General features: G+C 36.8%; 1 protein-coding gene across 1 annotated transcript in view; it reads left to right on the top strand.

Moving 5' to 3' along the window:
* The window catches only part of LOC126248825 (uncharacterized), a 651,409-nt gene that overhangs the window by 534,876 nt on the left and 95,758 nt on the right, over positions 1-20,775 (top strand). The window contains exon 10 of the mRNA XM_049950238.1: positions 4,219-4,370. Coding sequence (XP_049806195.1) covers positions 4,219-4,370 — 152 coding nt within the window. The remainder of the gene's footprint in view (positions 1-4,218; positions 4,371-20,775) is intronic.

Below are 20,775 nucleotides of genomic sequence, written 5' to 3'. Positions count from 1 at the left end.
AGAGCAACAGTCACAAGAAGAGTAACAATGAATGTAATCAACTTCACAGGGAAAAATGGTTCAAATGGCTGTGAGCACTATGGGACTTAACATCTGTGGTCATCAGTCCCCTAGAACTTAGAACTACTTAAACCTAACTAACCTAAGGCCATCACACACATCCATGCCCGAGGCAGGATTCGAACCTGCGACCGTAGCAGTCGCGCGGTTCTGGACTGAGCGCCTAGAACCACTAGACCACCGCGGCCGGCTTCACAGGGAAAGATATTGATAATGAGGCAAGATCAATTTTGGAAAAGGGCTCAACTTCACAGCATCACTGGCTGCTATATCAAGTACAGATTTCCACCCTTCCCAGTGATGATGTGGAAGATATACATCAGGAAACAAGCAGCATCTTCACTAGAGGTAGTCAGCCAAGGCCAGACATCACAAAAGCAAAAAGAGCTGCCATTTGGGAACTACAGAATGATCCTGAAATAGTCATTCTATGCAAGGACTAAAGAAATGCCACTATACTATTTCCCCTGCAGTGTACAACCACAAAATGTACAACCCACTCGAGGATCCAGCATACAGAAAACTGATGGGAGATATGACCAACAGAGGGAAATCATCAAAAGCTTCATTGATGAGATGTACCACCATGAAATATCAACAGCCTAGTGAAGATTCACAGACAAGATATTCCTCTACATCAAATTGTGAGTAACATAGGCACACCTATGTCCCAGCTAGAAAAACAAAAAAATCAAAATGGCAATATTAAGCCCCTATGTCAATAAATTTTAGCACCAGATCAGGAACTAAATACATTTCATTCAACAACTGCAAGAACTATACCTTTGTTCCCTCAAGTTGATCAGGAAGAAATTCAACCTGACTGACTAATCTCTTCAAATTTGTCCTGACAACATTCTTTCTCTTGAATAGTGACTATTATGAACAAATTGATTGTGTTGCCAGCAGCTGCATTGAAACCTATGCCCTCTTTCAGATATATTCATCACACATTTGTGGGGTGGCCATGTGGAAGTGAAAAACTTCAGGAGGTTCTTCAACATCTGAGCTCTCTGCACCTCAGTATTAAATTTATCTTCATGATGGAAGAGAATGTGGAAATCCTCTTTTTGGACATCTTAGTCAAGCACAAAACAGACAGCACTTTGGCACACAGTTGTTTCGGTTTACACTTATGAACACTCTTTATTCCATATTTATTGGATAGACAAACAGTTAGATGTACAGAATCAAACAGTCTAAGAGCATTCCAAGTCTGAGCTGGTAGTTGTTATCACAAGGCAGCCGGCATAATATGCAGATCATACAGAGCACCAAAGAGAACTGCTGTTCCTTGGCAGAGCCCCACTTATATCAGACTCATCCACATGATCCCACTATGTAATACGATGATTGCCTGGCATTCATCTCATAGTGGCCACATGCATCACCATCGGTGGTGAGGGCTGCAAGTGTGGATCGATTTTGGACAGTTGTGGTAACTCCATCTTGCTGTCTGAGATGGTTATATCAACAGTGTTTAAATGGAAAACCATCTACATTGGTTTGTATCCCCACACTGCCAGCTGCTATCATCCTTCAAAGCAGGAGGGTGTGCTACACACACTAGTGCCCAGGGCTCATGCAGTATTCAATGAATAAAGCCTACAAAGGGAACTCAACCACATTAAAGATGTATTGAAATGAAATGCATATAGCACAAGACTTCAGGCAGAAGTTACGGGACCAGCAAATAAAACACAATGAGGAGGATAAGACAATAGCATATCTGCCATACAATGGTGAATTATTGAACAAACTTGGCAGAATTGACATAATGTCAAATGCATTTCCCATCCACCTCCAGAAATGTGTGCCAATTAGGTCCAGTGAAATATGACATGGGGCTCTGTAATTTGGGTGTTTACCATATTCTATGTAAATGTGGTAAGGCATTCTTTGACCAGTCTGTGCAGACAACTGAAGAAAGATGCAAGGAACACAGAAGACACAGCAAAATTAAGTATCTAACAAAATCTGCAGTTGTAGAACATAACATGGCTACAGTGAACTCAATGAAGTATAAAGAAACAGAAGTGCTAAGACAGTTCACATCATTTTATGACTGTGTTCTGAAGGTGGCTGTCGAAATATGAGTGGCTGATGGACTAATCAATGTAGACAGTGGCCACAGAGCTTGCAACCAGTGCTCAGCCAACTAAAATCACAGTGTCAGCTGAGAGCCGCTTCCACTCACAATGGCAGCTACAGAAGCACTGAGGAACCAGGGTTCATGGCCAGCTTTTGGCCACTCCACCTGCTGCAGCATGCAACTGAGTAATGTGGGAAAGGATGGGGATCGATCACAGTCTAAAGGAGGCAGGATATAGTGGAGACATTTATTCTACAAATATCACCTGAAATAGTTGATGAGGTATGCTGCTGAAATATTGTGTTACGATGACAGCTGCACCCTGGCTGGACACCCAAGAACAGTACAATCTGTTGCCCACAAGGAGATCCTAAGATCACACAAATACATATCTGCTTATGTCAGATTCCTCTATTCAGAGTCACTTAATGAGCCATCTAACTTCTTTCATACGCAATATCAAGGAATGGGGAAAACAAATCTTTCCATACTTCTATGACAAATTTTATATCCTCACAATTCGAGTTTATGTGTCCAAGAAATTTATCAAGGGCTTCCTTACAATGTGGCTACACTATGATGATGTCATATGTGCATCTATAAAAACAGTTAGGTTTGAGATGTACAGTCTCAATAGAAATTTTCTGAAAATTGTGCATAAATATATATTGACTATTTCTGGTTCTATGTGGGACCCGAAGCCACAGAATCCACTTGCTTGTAAGAAATTCCATTGCAATGATGTCACATGGTGGTCAGAGTGCATTGAAAATGTCTAACCATGTGTGGCTCAAATTGTTGCTCCAGGAATTCCAGAAAATCTCTGAGTCATTTAGCTGAATAGTGACATTAGATTATAACTCTCCAGCAGAGGTGGCCTTTGTCATGTTGGACATCTTTCAACAATTTTGTTATCTCGTATAAGTTCTCCACATGATGGACACAGTGTTTACTAAAGACGACAGTAATTCTGCCAAATATTTAGACAGTCTATATGATAGTGTTTACTATTGTACATAGGGCACTTCTTCCTTGTGTAATTTTGGAAGCCCCTATAAGCGAGGAGGTGCTGGCACTTTAGGTTGTAGTTGTTTCATCATTACTGGTGACAAGACTGAGCTCCTCATAAGAGCAGTACTCTTCTTTATTACAGCTGATTTCGCAACCTTGATGAGTTCCTTGCATGCTGAATCTAGCAGCAGCATGGAAATTTTCTGATGGTATTCAAAGACATACAATAAGCCCATGCTCACTGCCAACTAGAGGCATTCAGATGGTACGGAGCCAAACTGACCATACTGGGACTCATGTGCAGTTTCTTCCCTACTTCCACCCACACTGTGGCATACAAATGGGATGGACGATCCCACCACCTCACCTGTATAAAGATGACCAAGTCACTGTTTCAATACTTCACCAGAGCATGATGGGAGTGACACTCATCAAAATGGAAGTCAAGAGTTTTATATTAGTTCAAGTCACCAACAAGGACAATGAAATTATATCAAGTAATATTTTATTAACATTTAATAACACAACTTGATCATTTGGTTATCCAACTAAGATGAAGTCATTATTCTGCAGATAAAGAATTATGTTATTTCTCTATCATATACTGGCGATACAAGACAATAAGTGTAGTGACTTTCCTGTCAAAATATTTATGCGTCTATGGACAGTTATTCAATAGAACTACATTAAATTCATGGCACTGGAGGTTGCTGGATACCACCTTCAAATGGAAAGATCAGTTAGCACTTCCAGTTTCAAAATATTGTTACAAAAACAGAATGCTTGGAAACTACTAGGTGTTACTTCTAAAAATAAATGTTTTAGTGACAGCAAAATATTTTTTTCTTTCCAAAAATCTAATTATGAATTTGAAATGAAGCTTTCAGTACTGAAATTCTCTGAACGTATGTTTAGTCTTCAGTGTGTGTACAATCTTAAAAATATGAGTGCATATTTTAAACACATACTGAAGGAAGCAATTCATTCATTGTATTATTGTAAATGAGAATCTTCTTTTTGCAGTGTCTGTGTTCAGCTCTACACATTGTCCACAGGTTTCATATCTTGGAGTGGACACATTAATGGCTAAATCTCCACCACTAGTGAAAGATATGTATTTTGATCAGGTGGACTTGATACTGCCTTACACCGAGGCTTCTGTAGCGTACAAGAAAAAGACATATCGTGGATCTGTTCATAACATGCAGTAAGTAAAATAGAAGTAATGGCATAGATAATACTGTTAAGATTTTAGAATCAAATGTGACAAGGATGTAACATTTTCATACTTAAGTTGAAATTATATTTTAGCATTTATTAGTTATGTAATAGTAAATCAACACCTTACCATAACTTAATACTTTGCTACTCACTCAGTTTGTAATATTCATACTTTTTTTCAGTTTAACTCCTGTTGTTCATGATATTTGTTAAGTAACCTTTCAAATATATGGTATGGTAGTTTTCAATGTAGTCATTTGTCATTTAGTGATTTAAGGTACTGTATGCTTATTATTTCACAGTTACAAGTTTCAGACTTTAATTAATAATGAAGAGCTGCACAAACAGCAAAGCAATGATTACCACATCTGACGCAAGTTCTGGAAAGATGTAACACAAACCCCTTTCCTCAGAGACTACATAAATTTTGGAATTGGAGTAATGAAAAATAGATTTTTTTCTAACCACTTATGGCTTAATTCCAATAACAATTAAGTTCATTTACATAAGGGGCTGTATACACAGTTGGGCAACTCGACTTTCTTCTCTCAAAGGCCCACCACTGTATTCAAAAATCAAGAATACTCATTATAATTAATAACTGTGCCAAGTATAAGTTAAACAACAAATTAAATTTTTATTATACAACAACAGTAGTACTATAATTCACCCAAAACTTAATCAATATTCTTAATATGAAATTACTGATGAAATAAATGTTTCATATCTAATATGAAAGTCTGTTAATGTAACTGTATACATTGTATACATAAAATGACAATTTTAAGAGATATTATATATGTAAAACCTGAGCAATGCATGAGAAGCCTCTTGAAAAGACATTGAGCAACACCATAGATTGATTCAACCAAATAAAGATTTTATTTTATTCCCCCCCCCCCCCCCCCCCTGCCCAAGTTGTCTAAGGTGAATGCTAGGATGATACCATTGAAAATAATAAGATCAACAAAGCCATCCTTGTCAAGTCTGATCTTGTGTGCCCATATGGACTTCACCACGAATGGGATGTTAGATCCAAATCATCCTTTTTCCATCCCATGTTGAATATAGTAATACTTTATGAAAACATCATCTATATAATTTTTTATGCCCATTGAAAATAGTTGGAAAACAAGAATGCTATAATGTTAATTTACAGATTGCCTAAACTGGATTGGCTGTTGCCTTCTGTGACTACTTTACATCTCTGGTTGTGGAAGGAAAAAGAGGAAAAAAGGGAGGGGGATCATGATGAGGCCACCCAGCTTAGATCGAGATCACCCTGAAGGTGCTTCATAGCTATCATGCCTTCAGATCCCCATTGTTTCTTTGATATTCTGATGTTTTACACTACCAAGAATAAGCCAGTGCAATATACTCAGATTGTCTTTTAGACTGATTTACTCCCTAAGTTAATATGGTATGGAAAGTTCTGGTAAAACATAAATAATTTAGAAAAGATGGGCATAGGAAGGAGCTATGAATGCCAATGACAATGTTGCAGATTTGTTTGTATATCTCCCTCTCAAAAGAGATGTAGTTATATGTGAGGATAAAATTAGTTCAATGTATGAGGAATGAGGTTGCAGTTTGGAGTCAGAAGGACATTATGAAAGTTAGTGTTTGATAGCAGCAATGTCATGGACATCAGGGATATTGGTTTATAATAAGGTCACATCAACAGTGACAAGAAGGGATCCTGATGATAATGGGGTGGAATGATCGACTGTTGATGAAGAAAGTGGTTTGTATCTTTAATATGAGCAGTTAGGCAATGAGCAGGTGGTTGGAGGTGTTCTTCAATAAGAGTGGAGATTCTTTCAGTGGGAACACTGTAAACATCTACAATGTGGTGTCCAGAAGTGTTGGTTTTATGGATTTTTGGAAGTATGCTAAAGGTGGCGGGGAGTAATTCGGGGTGAGGATGGAGACGGATTTGAAGAAAGATTCTGGGAGGCAGATGTGGATCAACACTGTGTGTCAGGTTAATGACCATGGCTGGTGCATGAGCAAACTGAGTGTGGTTTTTAAGTGGTTTCCCAAAGTTATTTAGACAAATGTTCGGATGTTCCCTGTTTTTTCCCTCAGAATATATGTTCACAGTTAAAAAGTCAGTCACAGAACAAAGTCTACACAATTCTCAGACAGATGGCCACAGAACTATCCTCCCTTACATAACTGATGACTGGGAAGGGTATCTGGCTGTGAACTAACATGAAATATATTTGCCAAGATATCAATGATTGGGTGAATGATAATGAAAAGAAGAAGAAGAAGGCATATGTATCACAAACACAGTGATAATTATCATTCATCAGAAAAATTTATTTTCTTTACCAATATAAACAGGACATTATAAAATTATATGAGCAGAGGTTGACATTGTATATGAGTATACATATCTAAGATAAGTATTCTAGTATGTAATCCTTCATCTACAGATGCTGTTTCCAATATTTGAGCATGAAAAGTGTCAGTATAGTACCTGGTACATTGCAAACAGTACTGTACTATCCGATACATGATCTGATTCATTATAATAGTATCTGACATGTGGTCCAGAATGTTATAAAGCAACTGTACTCGGGCTCATTCACTACCTATTTTTTACACGTGGCTGATCTTCCGAGGGGGTCAGTAGTGAACAGTTGCATTTGCACCCCTAATACTGAGTCATATATTGGCTAGCCTTTGAACAGTAGTGAACTGAATACACAATTGTCTATACAACAACCTTGCGAAAATGAGGTACGCTATACTGGTTCAGACTGAAACATATATATTTAAAAAAGAAACACTTCTAACTTTGTGGCCATGCATTTTTAAGTTCACAAATAAATCTGATCTGGATAAATAATAATCGGTGCAGTTCGTACATGTTATTTATTGTCTCACACCTACACACTTTCACGTTGTTCCTTCACAGTTTATTCGCATACACTGGTGTCCATGCTTACACTCTCGGCACTTTGCTGCTCCGAACTTACCACCACAACAGACAATGGACAAAAGAACCGATTCTCCCGCTCATATCCCCAGTCCTGCTATCAGACATGCTATCAGATTACATAATTAGGAATAACTCCATTTTTTTGGCACAGCTTCACCCCTCTCCCTTCATTTAATGATGTCTTTGCTCAAAATATGAGACATACAGATACCTGTCTGGCACTACAAAGATCAAAATTGAATGGTGTCTTCATAATAAAATGATGACTTACTTTGCAGTTGTTCTAAACATCTTTATAACTTAATTCTACTAGGAAATGTTTTGATTGAAGTACACCAGCCCAACATATTATTTCTGCTGTGTGCTTTAAATTTAAATTACGAACTACTTGGAAGTTCTCGTTTTCACATGACTTCTATTTCAATGATCCAAGGACTCATTACAAGCACACCCTAAATTATTTACTTAAGTGGTAAGTCATGTACAGTAATTATATGCAGTTATGTAACCAAGTAATTTAAACCATCTGATACTGCTGTATGCTGCCTTCTCTTTATCAGGGAAAGATGAGTCTATAAATATATTGATTTTTCTTTTTGCTTTTCACATCCCATCCATTTTTTCCATAGCTGATATTTCCATTGCCAGCAAAGCTGCTGTATGGCCATATTATCCCCCATTACCTTACAATAAGAGGAAATTAACTTGCTCATGAAACTAGGCACAGCAATTGTCTAGTTCAAAATAATTAGCACTGTTACCTTGTGCAAACATGTAAATTGATGGCAAAAAAATATCTTTGATGGTAGCCGACAATTTGCATGGTCACCGTGTGAGAGCATGTAAAGTTAATGCAAAAAATATCTTTGTGGGCAGCTGTGATGACTTTCTGTTAACAGCATTAAATTTATGGATAGTGATAAGGAAAAAGGGGTGCCATGTCCATGAAGAAGCTGACAAAATTTGTAAGCAAAAGAGTTAACATTAAGTTGATGGCACAAGGGGGAGGGACATGATGACCAGTGTGGGATTCAGGTATCTACCCTAAAGAAGAAAAAACAATGTGTCACATAAAATAATACCTATGTTATTAGGCTACAATTTTTGTAGTATTATAAAGAACACAAAGAAATAACAACTTCATGAGAATTTCACAGCTTTTGTCATACAGAACTCAACTTCAAGGCAGGCAAACAAACTCTGACAAAAATAGCTCTTACTGTGGGATTCCATTTAAAATGGTGCCAAAATAAATAAGTTATCTTGTGCAAAAAAAATGACATTGTTGCACAAAGGACATACTACACTAAATTTTTACAATAAAGTATCCATCACAATTAAAGCATCCAGTGCTTTATTTAGATGGCACAAGGATTCGGTCCCGGCTGAGGTTCGAGTCCTCCCTCGGGCATGGGTGTGTGTGTGTTTGTCCTTAGGATAATTTAGGTTAAGTGGTGAGTAAGCTTAGGGACTGATGACCTTACCAGTTAAGTCCCATAAGATTTCACACACATTTGAACATTTGAACAAGGATTCATAAACATTACACCATGAATTATTGTTGAAAAAGTGGCAATTTTAAGAAGGATTGTGAAATAAATGTGGCAGTGAATATTCAATTGTAGTGCATGCAATCAATGAAATGTGTTATTTTCTGGGTTCATTTCTCATATATGATACAAGAAACAAAACTTATGATGGTGATTCAGAAATTGGGAACAAACATTATAAGAAATATGTAGGGACTCAGCTTGTTTCAGGATTACTTGCTAGAAGTGTAGTCTGGCTTTGTTAATGCTCAGTAACTCAACAAGCAGGAGAATGAAGCACTTTCCTGTAGCCCACAGTAAAGTAAAGTACAGTCCTTTCTGACCATACATGTGACTCAGACTTAAGAAAAGTTAATTTTTTTGGGTTAGTTAAGATATAGCCATTATTTTCTGTTTATTCCATTGATAAAATCTTGCATAAAAAGTTGTGCTCTTCTGGCTGTCACCATACTATCCTGACATAAATCCCACAGCACTAAATCAGATTCTTGCAAAGAATAAGATTCATCTCTCAGAGATGGCAAAAAACTGGCGCTTTTCCTGTTGTGACATTACAAGACAGGAGAAAAGTGATGTCTCATTTTATTGTGTGTGATAGAGGAGACCAAAGCGTTGTCATTAACACATGAAACTGAAATGACACACAGTAAAGCAACAGGCACAGCTGACAAAAACAGCGACATCATCGTGAAAGATAGTCCTTTCAAAACTTCCAGTGTAGTATTGTGAGCAACTAAGATAAGATTAATGTGCTACATGTCCTATCTCTGTTCTTGTTCTTCGTGGGTATGTAATTATTATTAACAGGTTAATTCTTTCATCTTTAGCAATACCTATGTTCACATTATACAGGGCATTGGCATATAGGCATGAAATGACTAACAGCAATACAGTTGTAAGAATAGTGGCATGTATGCTATTACTACCTGCTCTCCTTGTTTCCTGGACATAAATACAACACTTCTCCTACCCTGGCAAGATCTTTGGTTTGGTTAACCAGGTAATATTAAAATGAAATTAACTCTTGTAGCTGTTTTGTTGCTATTGTTGTTGATGAGGGTGTCATTGTTGATGACAGTGTTGTTGTTTTGTTGTTATAGTCATCATTCTGAACACTGGTTTTCAGTATCTCTCCATTCTAATTCTCTTTGTGTAAGTCTTTTCATTTATGCATAACTACTGAAAACTACACCCATTCAAGCCTGGGTATCCAACCCTCTATGCACCCCCCCCCTCCCTCCCCCCACAAACTTCTTGCTCTGTACACTTTCTTCTTGTGATACATTAATATTTCTTGATGCCTGTGGAATTTCTTATTTACCTATCCCTCTTTGACATCATATCATAACATACATATCTCTTTTTTTCCAATTCAATGGAGCAATTCTTCATTAGTTACTTGATGTACCCTCCTAATCTTCATAATTCTTTTCTGCCATCATATTTGAAATGTTTCTATTCTCTACTCAACCATACAGCTTACAGTCCATGTTTTATTTCCTTATCTACATCTACATCATACTCCACAACCAAACTAACAGATACTTTTGATACCACAAAAAAGGTCCCCCATCCCTGTTCCATTCGCCAAAGCGTGTGGGGAGAATGAATGTTGGTAAGATGAAATGATAATTAAATGGACACCCTAGCTGCAAACAGGCGTTGATGTACTTCATTGGGGACATGTTGAAAATGTGTGCCCCGACCGGGACTCGAACCCGGGATCTCCTGCTTCCATGCCTCTGCCATGGAAGCAGGAGATCCCGGGTTCGAGTCCCGGTCGGGGCACACATTTTCAACATGTCCCCAATGAAGTACATCAACGCCTGTTTGCAGCTAGGGTGTCCATTTAATTATCATTTCATTTCTAGCAAAGCTGCATGGTCTTCCACGGTAACTGTTCCTTCTGGAACAGATACTACCGTCATATATAGTTAAATGTTGGTAAGCCTTTGCATTAGCTCTAATTTCTCAAATTTTCTCATTGTGGTCATTTGACAAGATGTATGTGAGAGAAAGTGATATGTTTTCCAACTCTTCCTGGAAAGTTCTCTCTAAAAATTTCAGTAATAAACCTCTGGGTGTTGCACACTGCCTCTCTTGTAATATCTGCCACCAGAGTTTGTTGAGGATCTCTGTAATATACTTGTACCAACTAAATAATGCTTTGATGAAACACAATGATCTTTATTTAATCTTTTCACTCTCTCTCTTTTGTCTGTTCTGCCTGGCAAAGATCAGATATAGATGAACAATACTCAAGAATCAGTCAAATAAGCACCTTGTATGCCATTTCCTTCGTGGATGAGTTAGATTTCCTTAAAATTTCTCCTATGAATTTCAGTCTGCCATCTGCTTTTCCTACAATTTGCTTTATGTGCTCATTCCACTTAAAGCTGCTCTGGATAGTTAGTCTTAGATACTTTACAGTAGATACAGTTTCCAGCAATTTGTCATCAATAGTGTCATTGTAAGTATCAGATTTTTTACCTATGTAAGAGTCAGGGGCACCAACTTATAAAAATATTGGGGGTGGGGGGAGGGTCGCATTCTGTGGGTCTTGTCCCAGGAAATTTTCTAAATTTTAGATGAAAAATAGTGAGTTTTTAAGTTTTTTAAGTGTTTCGGAGTCATATGATCAACATTAGAACCCCCAGAAACTGGACTCACTTGACACTCCGGGAAACTTGACAAGCCTGACACATTTTTTTGGCTTTGAAAAAAGAAACAAAACATAAACAGACACAGTATTTTTCTAAAAAGCTAATTTAATTTACTGTGATAATCATGCTTATAGACTATTACAGAGCAGTGAATATATAGCTCTGGAAAAACTGCAATTATATTTAAATAAATCCTAAACTATCATTAAAAGAATAAAACATAAAATATTGCTGTCGCACCGTAATAGCACTTTGATTAATAAGTGAGATAGCTAATTTAAGCTTACTTTGAATAAGGCTCAGGGTTCATTAAATAAAAACAATATTTCAAAGTTAATGCTTTAATACAATTAATAAAGTTAATACAGTATGCTTAATACTTTCAGTCAAAAAGTATGTTAGTAGCGGATTTTAATTGGGTCTTACACCCTAAAAATTTTTTATTATTTGAAAATAACTAATACAGTACTATAGTAATTTAGTAATACAGTACTAAACTAGTATTAATATTTTGAAACTGAAAATTTAGTGTTATGTAAGTATTCAATTCTCTATTTTATAAAGGTTTTTAATATTGCTCTAAATGCCATTATTAGGGCTAGAGTGTCTTTAGAAAGGTGCAACTGTTGACCGTCTGACTGGATAACTGAATATGAAGTCGTTGACAACTGGTCAGATATCAAATTCATCCCAAACATTTTGGTGGGCATGAAGAACAGCCAAGTTGTTCAATTGCTTGTGTCCCATTCTTGATCGTAGATACGACTTCAGATGTCTAAGGGCACTAAATGACCATTCTGCTGTTGCTCTCATGATTGGAAATACTTGGAGAAGCTTAATGCACTTCACTACTTCACATAACATTTCTCCAACTGCAGGCTCTTGTGTAATGTACTTTCTTATATCACACATGTTTTCTAAGACCAGTTGTTTTTTATTAGCAATATTGGGTAACATATTCAAGTGTAAGCGCAGTCCCTCAATGTCTAGGTCATTTTTGAAAAACTCAGTTGATTTTTCCAAATTTGTTTCACCCCTGTTTACTAAAAGCAAGCACTCTTGCTCAACTACAATGACCTGTGTGAGTCCAGTTGAAGCTAACTGCTCAGTAATACAAGATTGCACCATTTCACAAACTTCAATGTGAATATCTTTGTAGTATTCCTTAGGGGTTTTGAAAGTGTGTGGAGAGCTGGCTTCATTGTTTTCATACTTCTTTGGTATACTTCAATTCTGAGAAAGTAAAGGATCACCAACTTGTGAAAGTTTTTCTTTTAAACACAATTCCCAAAAGTGTTCAAAACTATCATGCCTTCCATTCAATATACAAATCAGGCCCTCATATATTTCTTCCACGTCAGCAACACTTAGATGAGGGCATTGAATTTTTTCATTGACATTCTGTACTGGGTTCATTGCATGGCAATAAAGACAAAAAAATAAGTCTTGAATTGTAACATTGACTCAAGGTAGCCTGCACTTTTGTAACCTGCCTCTGTTTTTCCCTCTGCAGAAAATGTTTCAAAAAACTCAAGAAGTTCTTCAAAGTTTTTCAATATTCTCAATATACTAGACGCTCACATAGTCCATTGAGTCGGGCAAAGGGCTCATAGACCAGCTTGGTCGTTGGCGCTCTCACAGCGTATGCTTCTGAAAAGTCCCATCCTTTTGTTGGATTCCCTTACAGTGTTTATTAACTCCTTGGCTAAAGCCATAATATCCCTCATAGATGTAAGATGGCGGAGACTGTCTACAACTGCCAAGTCTAAACTGTGAGCAGTGCAGTGCACATAACATCCTTTTGGTTGTATATCCAAAACTAACTTTTTTAGTCCTTTGAATTTACCTCTCATATTTGAGGCACCATCATAGCACTGTCCTCGTAAGTTATCCATTGACAAATCAAGATGAGCAAAAACGTCTTTGAAAATACTAAACATAGTTTGTGATTCTGTGTTGGGGATCTCGTAGGAGCCAATAATGTCTTTGTTGATGATTCAGGAATCATTGACAGTACGAATACAAAATGACACTTGTTCGTGAATCGAAGAATCTCTTGTTTCGTCAGCCATAATAGAAAAATGTTCAGTCTTCTTGGTTGAAGCCAATACCTTTCTGAACACAGACTTTCCTAGTAGATCAATGATACTGTTTTGAATATCATGGGATGTCCACTTATACCCCAAATGCCCTTACCAATCTTTAAACTCAAGTATGTCATCTTTTGGAGTTCCAACAATTGAAAAAATTTTAGTTTACATCTTTGTGCCCTCTAATTGCTAGTCCTTGTTGGTATAGACATTGCAAGGTAGTAAAAATTGTATCGAGAGCTAAACGGCTTTTCTTCATATCACTATCTAAATGTTGATTCAATTGGGAGGCCACACTTCAGTTAGTGATAGAATTTAGTTTCAGAACACTTTCTTTATGCATAAATGTATTTTGATGAAGATAGAATTTTTCCAAAGCCTTTTTCCAGTTAGAAAATTTAAATAGATTTCTAGCATCTGCCTCTTTGCAGGTTTTGCAAAAAACTTTTTTGGCAGAGGCTTCATATTCTAGCCATGTATATTTGATCAACCAAGACTTCTGAAATGATCTTCCCTTACCAGATTGTCCAGGTTTTGGCTGTGAACAGTTCTCGCCTGAAGACAACGAAGCAATTGATGACACAATAATTGTTGGAGGTTGGCTTGCAGTATCATCAACTTCCAAGCACGCCTTTTTGGTAATAAATTTATCCATTGCAAACTTAATTCACAATAAACTAAGAGACTAAAGTAAACAAATAAAATATAGTCATATAAAATAGTCCACTAGACACTAAAGTCAGAACTCTAAACACATCTGCAGCATGCACTGAACGAATCTATCCACACTGAATGACCGTGACAGCAGGGTGGGCTTTATATAGCCACAGCATCGTAATGTCTGAAAGTGTTAAAGCAATGTGAGGTGGAAGGCTCCAGGCACTTCCGCCCCAGTCCTTTTGATGTCACCGTGGCTGCAGTGCTGGCCCACCGGCACCAGACTTTACCCAAAGGTTTGCACACCGGGACAAATTCTAAGTGTGCCTGCAGCACCATAACACTATCATGATTCACACCACTCATTTTCAGTTAACCTACTTACTACCATAATAAGTATTTGTTTTAACTCATTACATAATCTATTTTAAAAGGTAACTATCATCAAACAAGGAAAATAAAAAATTCCAACATGATTTTGTGATGATTTTACAAAGCATAATACAACCAATCATTTTCTTAAATTATTGTGGCACTCCACCCCCCCCCCCCCAAACAAGTATTTTAGAGAGGTGCTCAGGCCTCTTCAGGCCCTTCAGGCCCCATGGAGTTGATGCCTGTGGTAAGAGTAATATGTTCCATTTATTTATGCTCAGGGTCTGCACCATTTATCAAACCTTTGCAGATCATTCTGCAAATCATTACTGTTGTCTGGTGTTGCTACTGTTTGTATAGGCAACTGCATCATCTGTAAACAGTCTTAAGGGCTTTCTGAGACTTTCTACTAGATCATTTATATTCATATGACCTTGTTATAAAAAATACCTTCATTAAGGACTAACTCAGAATTAAATTTACATTTAATGTTAACACATTTGCCTTTTTGAGAAATGCTTTTCTTACTACTGCTAGTCTACATTTCATATCATCTTTACTTTATTCATCATCAATTATTCTGCCACCCAAATAGCAAAACCCATCTAATACTTTTATCGTCTCATTTCCTAATCCAGTTATGCTCAGTGACACCTGTGTTAATTTGACTACACTTTATTTTACCCTTATTTCATACTTTTATTTATGTTAACATTATAACCTTTATTCCGTTAAAGTGATCTGAGGTCTTTACTGAGTGTGTGAAAATGAAAATTTCATCAGCAAACATAATGTCTTATTTCATCTCCCTTGAGTTTCCTTCCCAGATTGCTTCCTTATTTCTTTCACTGGTTGATCAATGGACACACTGAATAGTATACTGGGCTATACTGTATATCACTCCCTTCTCAATTACAATTTGTCAATGGAGTAGTAGTAATAGACAGTGTGGTTTCTATACAAATTGAAGACAACCTTTCCATCCTTGTATTTTATTCCTGATGTTCTGCATATTCCAAAAAGTGTATTCCAGTCACAATTACAAGAACCTTTTTTTCTAAATCTACACTGATGGCTGTTAACATTTTAACACATTGAAAATGGCTGCAACAAATTAAACTGCTGTAAAAAGTACTAGATTCTCAGATATGTAAATTGTTAGCATTTCAGTTCAACCACATAAAGTAGATAGCAGTACCATCATCTGCATTGTAAGTAGAAATAAAATTGTGTACTGGGATTCTCATTCAGAAATTGTATTAGTATTTTGTTTGTGGGAATTGCATTTGGCACATCAAAATTCAACATTGGCAGGACTGGGACCTATTAAGACTATGGTTTATTGTACCATGATACTGCTGGTTGCATTAGGCAGGATCCCCTGACTGGCTTCCTGAACCCATTAATTCCATGTTTGCATGACATACTCAGTTCCATACAGTATCTCAATGACTCCAAATAAGTAACACCTGATAAGACATGAACACTGTTCAGTCAGCCCTGCACGATCACACAGCCGGATCATATACCTGGAGTCAGGTAATTGGCTAATTTTTAATGAGAATAGTATTGACACAGATAATGAAATGACATCTGGAGCATAACCAACTATCATCACACCAGCCACTGTCATGGCCTTTCTTAATGTGACAGTGCAGGCTGTGGAGCATATACAAGGAAATAAGTGAAATATTAATAATGGACAAAGTTGCAAAAATGGGTGGAGTGATACACTTCCACAATCCTCAAAAGAATGTGTACCACATTTGGAACAAACTGAAGACTTTAAATCAGGGAATAAATATAAATGGACAAAAGTGGCATACATACAGTGAAAGAGTACAGAAACAGCATAGTAGTGAAATCAATCCTCCCAAAGAAGAGTTCCTCATTACTGGCGATCGTATGCTGAAAAACATCAAAGTACCAGACACAAAAATTGATGTTTGCTGATACTTGTCAGATCATAAGAAACAAGGGAAATTAAAGGTGCTGATGGGGATGTTAAAGAACCTGAACGACTTCCAACCAATAGTAAACATAAAATTATAAATAGAATTGAGTGTACACATATCATGCACTCTAATGTAAATAGATTAACTGCTTAATAATCTGGTGACAAAAGCTCTAAAGTAGACAAGCTTGAAATTTTTTGTCCGAGATTAAAAATGTTAAAGTAATTTGTTTAAATGAACACTGGCTTAGAAAAGGTACAATAAAAATCTTAAGTAAAACTGGTAACTTTAAGGTAGCTACCAGCTTTTGTAGGAAGAGTAAGTTATGTGGAGGTTCATGCATATTTATTCATTCACATTTAGATTACCATGTAAGAAGTGACTTTAACTATTTAAATGAAGAGTGTATTTTTGAGGATTGCTGTGTCGAATTAAGGAACCTAAATGTTGTTATAATCTCAATTTACAGAATCCCAGGGACAGTCACAACTGAGCATTTCCAATGTAAATTTCAGTTTTTGCTAGAACACCTTAGTAAAAAAAACTGTAATTGCTGCTGATTTCAATATCAGTGTGTTGAGTGAAAATGGTGACGCATCAAAATTCATTGACTTAATAAAAAATAGTTTCAAATTTAATTTTTCAGAATCAATCAGGGAGAATGCTCAGTCAGCAGCATGTACTGACAATATTTTAACAAATTATGTTTTTGAAGATCTAAATAAATATTGTTTAGATTTAGGAATTTCTGATTATTCAACACTATTCACTGAGTTGTTGAGATCAAGTAAGGGAGTTCTGTGTAAAAAGGTCTATGTAAAATGAAACTTAAATCAGGGAAACATGATTTCATTTCATGACAGGCTGATTGAGACAGAATGGCACTTCGCCAAAAGTATTTCAAAATCTGTAAATTTTGAAGCAGTCTTAAATAGTTTTTTAAATGATTTCAATCAAATGTTTCCACCTAAAACTTGTTTTAATAAAGAAACAAAAAATTGAAATGTATCACCAAAGGTATAAAAATCTCCAGTGCTAAGAAAAAGCAGCTACAAATGAACTACAATATAATAAAAATACTGACTTTGTTGAATATCTTAGACGATACAAAATTACATTTAAGAAAGTTGTCAAGGGAGCAAAGGAAATGGCAAATAATAGTTTAACTTTAAGACATGAGAATAAATCAAAGGCAGTGTGGTCAGTTGTGGAATCTGAATTAGGTATTAAAGCATCTAGTCATGAAATTTGTAAAATCAAGATTGAAGATAAGGTTATTGTGAATCCAACTCAAATTTCAGAATACTTCAATTAATCCTTCATTAATGTATCAAAACAGATAGCAGTGTTGCAGATTATGACAACAAAGTACATCACTTTGGACTTGATCAAATGTCAAAATGTTTCACAGAATTTAAAGCCGTGTCAGGGACAGAAGTAGAAAACATTATATCAACATTGAAAAACAAAAATTCTTCATGTTTAAAAGGGTATCCCCACAAAAGTTCAAAAATAAAATAATAGGACACCAACTATCTTTAATAATAAACCAGTCTTTTAAACATGGACGTTTCCCAGCGGTACTAAAGTATGCAGAAGTAAAGCCTCTGTTCAAAAAAGGGCCAACAGAGAATATGCGAAATTACCATCCAATATCTCTTCTCCCATTCCTGTCAAAAGTCCAGACTCAAAATTTTATTGAAAAATATAAGAGTATTTTTGTGTTCTCACAAAAGTTTTTGACTCAGTAAATTATGCACTTCTTATCCACAAACTTGCCAAGTACAGAATTAGTGGTACTGCTTTACAGTGGCTTACTTCATATACTTCATACCTGTGAAATAGGAAACAAAGAGTGATTGTCGCTATGAATGCAGCAAATTACTTTTCCAAATGAAAGACAGTAATACAAGGTGTCCCTCAAGGTTCTATTCTAGGACCTATTTTGTTTCTATTCTGCATTAATGACCTATCAATCAATATAAATGCCTCATCAGTCTTATTTGCACATGACACGACTGTATTAAGTGAATAACAGGAGCCAGAAACTATTCCTATCACCATCATCAATACAGTAGATCATTTAGAAGCTCGGTTTCATATCAGTGGATTAGCCCTAAACATACCAAAAACCCATGTGGTCCAGTTCAGAACAAAACAGTCAAGATCCCAGGAAATTAAAATAAATCACAGAAATCAAAATCTAGAAGAAGTGCATACTGTGAAACTTTTAGGATTCAATCTAGACAAGAATTTAAATTGAAATACACATGTTGAATATCTATTAAACAAACTATGTAGCTTTGCATTTGCTATGCAAATATTAGCTAATGCCATTGATATGGACACAAGGACAATTGCATACCACAGCAACTTCCAGTCAGTTATTAGGTATGGTATTGGTTTTGGGGAAATTCGAGCAAGTTAATATGCATACTGAAATTACAGAAAAGAATTGTTAGAAAGATGTGTGCTGTACACCCAAGAAAATAATGTCACCCATTATTTAAAAATCTGAAATTATTAACAGTGCCCTCCCTATATATCTATTTTACAATTTTTTTTCACAACAATTTAGAATTGCACTAGGAGGACTGCTTTGATCACACTTACAATACAAGAAATAAAGGAAGGTTTATGCTGCCTGCTCATGATTTCTACATCTACATCTACATATCTACATACATACTCTGCAATCCACCATACAGTGCGTGGCGGAGGGTACCTCGTACCACAACTAGCATCTCCTCTCCCTGTTCCACTCCCAAACAGAACGAGGGAAAAACGACTGCCTATATGCCTCTGTACGAGCCCTAATCTCTCTTATCTTATCTTTGTGGTCATTCCCCAAAATGTAAGTTGGCGGCAGTAAAATTGTACTGCAGTCAGCCTCAAATGCTGGTTCTCTAAATTTCCTCAGCAGTGATTCATGAAAAGAACACCTCCTTTCCGCTAGAGACTCCCACCCGAGTTCCTGAAGCATTTCCCTAACACTCACATGATGATCAAACCTACCAGTAACAAATCTAGCAGCCTGCCTCTGAATTGCTTCTATGTCCTCCCTCAATCCGACCTGATAGGGATCCCAAATGCTTGAGCAGTACTCAAGAATAGGTCTCACCAGTGTTCTATAAGCGGTCTCCTTTACAGATGAACCACATCTTCCCAAAATTCTACCAATAAACCAAAGACGACCCTCCGCCTACCCCACAACTACCATTACATGCTTGTCCCACTTCGTATCACTCTGCAATGTTGTGCCCAAATATTTAATCAATGTGACTGTGTCAAGTGCTACACTACTAATGGAGTATTCAAACGTTACAAGATTCTTTTCCCTATTCATCTGCATTAATTTACATTTATCTATATTTAGAGTTAGCTGCCATTCTTTACACCAATCACAAATCCTGTCCTAGTCATCTTGTATCCTCCTACAGTCAGACTACAACAACACCTTCCCGTACACCACAGCATCATCAGCAAACAGCCACACATTGCTATCCACCCTATCCAAAAGATCATTTATGTAAATAGAAAACAACAGCGGACCTACCAAACTTCCCTGGAGCACTCCAGATGATACTCTCACCTCCGATAAACATTCACCATCAAGGACAACGTACTGGGTTCTATTACTTAAGAAGTCTTCAAGCCACTCACATACTTGGGAACCAATCCCATATGCTTGTACCTTAGTTAGGAGTCTGCAGTGGGGCACCGAGTCAAATGCTTTCTGGAAGTCACGGAATATGGCATCCGTCTGATACTCTTCATCCATGGTTCACAAGATATCATGTGAAAAAAGGGCGAGGTGCGTTTCGCAGGAGCGATGCTTTCCAAAGCCGTGCTGATGCATGGACAGCAACTTCTCTGTCTCAAGGAAATTCTTTATATTCGAACTGAGAATATGTTTGAGAGTCCTGCAACAAACCGATGTTAAGGATACTGGTCTGTAATTTTCAGGATCTGTCCTTCTACCCTTCTTATATACAGGCATCACCTGCACTTTTTTCCAGTCGCTCGGGGCTTTACGTTGGGCAAGAGATTCGCGATAAATGCAAGCTAAGTAAGGAGCCAATGCAGTAGAGTACTCTCTGTAAAACCGAATTGGAATCCCACCAGGATCTGGTAATTTACTTATTTTTAAC

The sequence above is a fragment of the Schistocerca nitens genome, chromosome 3 (genome assembly GCF_023898315.1).
Source record: "Schistocerca nitens isolate TAMUIC-IGC-003100 chromosome 3, iqSchNite1.1, whole genome shotgun sequence".
In the NCBI taxonomy this organism is placed as follows: Eukaryota; Metazoa; Arthropoda; class Insecta; order Orthoptera; family Acrididae; genus Schistocerca; species Schistocerca nitens.
This window is presented reverse-complemented; position numbering and strand designations above follow the sequence as displayed.